A 5061-nucleotide genomic window follows, 5' to 3' on the forward strand; every position below is an offset into this window, starting at 1 on the left:
CTTGGTGCAATAAATCTTCAGGTCTCACATGGAGAATTCATTCTGAGGTATTATTTGTAGTAAGTTCCATATGTAAGGTCTTCTCCGATGTGTCATTTATCTCCATATCTCAGAATGAGTTCTTCTTTGGAAGATCATCTTTAGGTTCCACTCTCGGATTCCAACTAAGAAGATGCAGCTGCTGGGTCCAGCTCATGTCAGGTATAATACACCTCTAGATTTCATTCGAAGGACACCACTAAAATATCACCCATCTTTAGGTTTCATCACTGGACCTCTAAAGGTCCCATCCAGGAATTTACTTCAAGTTAAGGGGATGATTCCTTTAATTCTAGACCCTGAGGACAGGTATTGCACCCTCAATGTCCATCCTCTCAGTTTTAGCAAACTCCAAATAAACAAGAAGACCCAACACATTAACTGCAACTAGTAGATGAAACATGGAATCCCAAGACCCGGTGATGTCAAGGAGGTAGCCAGAGAGGTAGACCCAAAGGATTCCTAAACCAGAGACACAATATTAATCAAGGTTTAACATTACGGCTACAAAAATCAGATATTGGGGAATAAATTGTGGTTGGCCCGTTAGCCATGGCAATCAATGCAATGTGAGATTAAATGTATTAGGAATTTGTTTTGGGCATCGTCCAATTTTTATGCTTCGGACTGGAAAGTTATTAAATAAATGAGTAAGTAAACCCTAACAATGAACTCATATTGGCTCAATTTTGATCTGCGCCCTAATATCAATAGTTAGCTATTGCTGAGAACTAGATTATCTCACCCCATTCTTTTGCTTTTTGAGAAGATAAGATGGGAGGTATTCTGCAGTCCTAACCCAGTTCCAGAATTCCTGAACACATCTATGGACTGGTAAGCTATATATAAGTATATATTCCCTTCTATTGTGTGTTACTTTCCTCACCTTCTAGATTGTAATCTTTTCGCGGCAGTTTCCTCTCATCCTCCTGTGTTACTGTCTGTATCTGTCTGTCATTTGCAACCCCTATTGTATCTGTCTGTCATTTGCAACCCCTATTTAATATACAGCGCTGCATAATATGTAGGCACTATATAAATCCTGTTTATTAATAATAATAAAAATAATAATAATAAATATTTTTTGTTCATGGATTTCCAACAATTCTTTAATACAACACAATCACTTGCCATGTCATAGTGACCTCTTGTGGCCGAAGAAGAATATACACTACATGCAAATCTTGTGAAAATGATAAAACTTTTCATAACTTACCAAACACAGAGCCGCCGGTGTTAGCCACTCCTAGAAATAAAAAATGAAGAATTTATTTATTTGACGTATTATGAAAGTAGAAAACTTGCATAGAAATATAGAAATAATCTATTACAAAGAAGCTTATGGGCTAATGTTCCAACCAGAGAGAAAGCTTACAAAAACACAAGAGGAACATGAAAACTCTGCAGAATTAAACTGAACCATCAGCCATTAGGCCACCAATGGTGGTGTCACAATGCAAGCAGACTAGAATCATTCCTAGCACTCATAATTGCTGCAACATGGCTTAGTCTTGTAGTAATTGTGCTTTTCTATGACTGCTGTGTCTTTTTAGGTGTTCTAGTGATCTGATTGGGTACACACCGATCCAGTCTTATTTATGTTCTAGAGGCTCAGATTGGTTACAGGCTGGTCTAGATTAATTACATCAAAAATCAGTAAGTACTCACCAAACAGGAATCCAGAACAGGATGGAGCAAGGTCCTGAATGTTGATGGTTAAACCACTAAGGAACGAAAAAGGACAAAATTGCAGTAATTTGTTGTCAAACTGATTATTTAAAAATATTAGAAATTGGAATTGGTGTCTCTAACAAGTTCCTGAGTAGAGTTGCTGGTACTGGGGCGAAATAAGAGCAAATTTTAACGTATGAATTGTCACTGATGTGTTTAAGTTTATGTGGAACCTATGACTGTAAGGGGTAATTCTGCTGGGTTAGTTGGTTGCATGCCCCCAGAACTACATCCCCTAGGAGCTCTTTCTCTGCACTATGTCTATGACAGGCCCTGGGAGTCAGTGCAACAGTACTTCTTTGCAGGGAAATTAATAAATGCATGCATATGAAAAGGAACACAGAGGATGTAGCTAGGTGGAGAGCTGTAGCTAACAAGCAGGGCCACTACAGAGCACAAGGATCTGGAGCCTAACAGGTATTTTTCTGTATTTGCAGCGGGTTTGCAGTAAGAAAAACTGCAAAGAGCACAGTTATATTGAATTATTTTTGTAACACCTTTAATATGGCTAAAAGAACTTGACTTAAAGTGAGCTTGTTGGCTTGCCCTGCACAAGTTCAGTTCACCATTTTTATTTTTTGAGACAGAATGTAAAAATTTGGTAAATCATGTGACCTCGAATCACAGCGGCTGCCTGATCCTCACCTGTGGTTGAAGGTTTGCAATGACGCTGCTACTGAGATAAAGACCATGGCCTGGCTGAAGCTTGTGGACTGTCCTAGGAGGAAGATGAAGATGCTGGAAACTCCCATTCCTATAACCTGCAGAGGCAATAGCAACCATTAGAAGAGGAAACAATTGAGCTGCTGTGGTTATTACACAGATTATTTAAAGTATACTGGTACCTCCATGAGCTTTCGCACAAAGATGGGTTTATATCCTAGAAGAGAAAAACACACGTTACAAACCTGTCTCTGATCAATAATACCAAAATGGATTTTGTCCACAATGAAATCTAGCAGTGCAAGCTCCCCTTATGATGGGCATGGGTGCATATAATTTCCTAAAGTGACCTGTGTACTGGTATGTGTCTGCTCTCTCATCTCCCATTCCAGCACTGCAACCTTCAGAAGATCCTTTTAGCTTTCAGCACTTTCAGGCGTGTCTATGCCCCCCGCAACATTCTATGGTTTTCTCCTCCAACCCATACATCACTACAGCACTAATATAGAGGTCAGAAAAAGGCAAAAGGCAGGGAGGAATCAGAATCTGACACTTCTGAAGGTGTCAAAAGATAAAGAATCAGCCACGCTGGAACAGAGGGTGGGTAGAAGACACAGGCTTTCTATTGCAGGCAACTTTTACTAGGATTATTTCAAAACATACAGGGTCATTAAAAAAAAATTCCAAAAGATGCCATTGCATATTAATACTTATTCACTCGTAAATAGATGTATGCAGATAAGGACCTTTGACCTGGCACTGACCTAACTTTCTGCCATACCTGTTTCACTTTATACATACAGTCTATTGGGGGTCTATTTCTAAAGACGTGAATCTGACATTTACAGAAATATTCCCTGGTGCAGAATCAATTACTGCCGTTCGAACACATGGACCTGGAAGATTCTCAACCAAATTTTATAAATAGACTCCTTGGAGTAACTTGATCAGTGATTTCAGAAGCTCGGCATTAAAGCCAGATGACTATATATATTAGAAGCAGTGGCAGCATAGAATTATTTTAATATGGATAATATAAAGTATATTGTATTTGGATCCATTTATGCCTTTGCATAGCAAAAACATACACATTGATATTTGATTTTCTGCAGGGACTGCATTCACCCAGCAGCAGTCTCCCAAAGCAGGGAGGTTTTTACAGGTAAATGACATGCAAATAATATGTTACATACATGAATAATAAAAAAACAGTTATTGGCTAGGAACATCACCTAACACCAAACTGCTGATAAATGGAGTCTATCATTCAGGCATTGAAGTCTTACCTGTTTTAATGAGGTGGTCTGTTAGACGGCCACTTACTAAAGCAGATGGAATGGCGGCGAGCCAGGGCACTACATTGAATATCAAACCCTATAAAATAAAAGATAGGTTAGAAAGAGAATAATCCTGGGTCATGGAGGAATTTCTAGCCAGAAATTAGTTCTGATGTAGTTGTAGCCATAAGTAATGGGCATTACGGTTGTAATAAGTAGACTGCCCATCTCTAAAAAAAAATAGTTCCTGCATCAGGCAACGCAGTTTTTTGGGAAGAGCAGACACACCACCCTTCCCACTGCAACCAATGATATTACAGCAGGCACAAACAACAATTTATTCTATGTTACTGATTTTCAATATGCAAATTGATGGCTTTACAACAAAGCAAAATATAATTAGGTTAAAAGGGCCAAGCAGCTTTGCTACTACAGTCAAAGCAACTGAAAAGTTCTCTAATTAGGGGGTGAATTTTTATTATGAGGCCAGTAGGTGGCGCTCCATGATCACATAATGTAATTTCTATGGGATTAATGGCTTCCATGGCAGAACTCTAACCTTGGAGTCAGGGAATCTATTCTTGAAGAAGATTGGTACCCAGGAGAAGAGGGTGAATGCGCTGCTGGCAACGCTGACTTGGCCAATTATCACTGCCCTAGGAATACAATAAAGAAGTTTAATTATAAGTAGCAATCAAGAGGTCATTATTTTTGAATAAATGGAGAAGTTGCAATCTATTATGACAATTCGTTAAAAAAAATAGGACTGTTAATATGGAAAACTGATGTTTTAGTTTATACAAGCTCAGCTGAAACCCTATGTATAACCTACCAGACGGGAGCCTTCTTTAAGAGGCGTCTCCAGGGCATGTTGGCCTTTGCCGATGTAGTGAAGCTTCTTCCCAAATCAGAAAACATTTTTCGTTCTTTAGAAGGAAAAAAAAATAATGAGAAACATGAAGAAAGGCTTCTGAAAACCCACCAGTTAACTTTCATCTCATCACAAACTCACTTTAAATATGCTCCTGCATTATGCTGCATGCACGTACCAGCAATGCCAATGTCTAATGACAAAATTGGCATTTTTTTTTGAGTAAGCATGCCATCTATATACAAAGCCACAGATATGAGTTGCGTATTTCTTTGTACAGAGCCATGGTCAGTCATTGGTGAACACAGCACCTAGCCGAAGGGAGATCTGAGACTATACAAGGCCTTCTTTTGTACATGTAAGGTGGTGCTGAACCTTGTTAGTGGTGAGTAGATCTATGGCAGGGTATCTCATATAAGGTTCTCAGAGAAGGTTCTTTCAAGCATGGAAGGAATGCCAAGATAACTTTTTTGTGTCAGG

General features: G+C 38.9%; 1 protein-coding gene across 1 annotated transcript in view; it reads right to left on the reverse strand.

Moving 5' to 3' along the window:
• SLC17A9 (solute carrier family 17 member 9) overlaps window positions 1–5061 on the reverse strand; it is a gene marked incomplete at its 3' end in the record, with an annotated part of 11766 nt that continues 6705 nt past the window's right edge. Inside the window, 8 exon segments of the mRNA XM_072414420.1 lie at window positions 1–501; window positions 1256–1285; window positions 1708–1763; window positions 2416–2531; window positions 2616–2650; window positions 3720–3807; window positions 4270–4366; window positions 4543–4636. Of these exon segments, the coding sequence (XP_072270521.1) occupies window positions 332–501; window positions 1256–1285; window positions 1708–1763; window positions 2416–2531; window positions 2616–2650; window positions 3720–3807; window positions 4270–4366; window positions 4543–4636 (686 nt within the window).

Source organism: Pyxicephalus adspersus, chromosome 6 (genome assembly GCF_032062135.1).
Source record: "Pyxicephalus adspersus chromosome 6, UCB_Pads_2.0, whole genome shotgun sequence".
Lineage (NCBI taxonomy): Eukaryota > Metazoa > Chordata > Amphibia > Anura > Pyxicephalidae > Pyxicephalus > Pyxicephalus adspersus.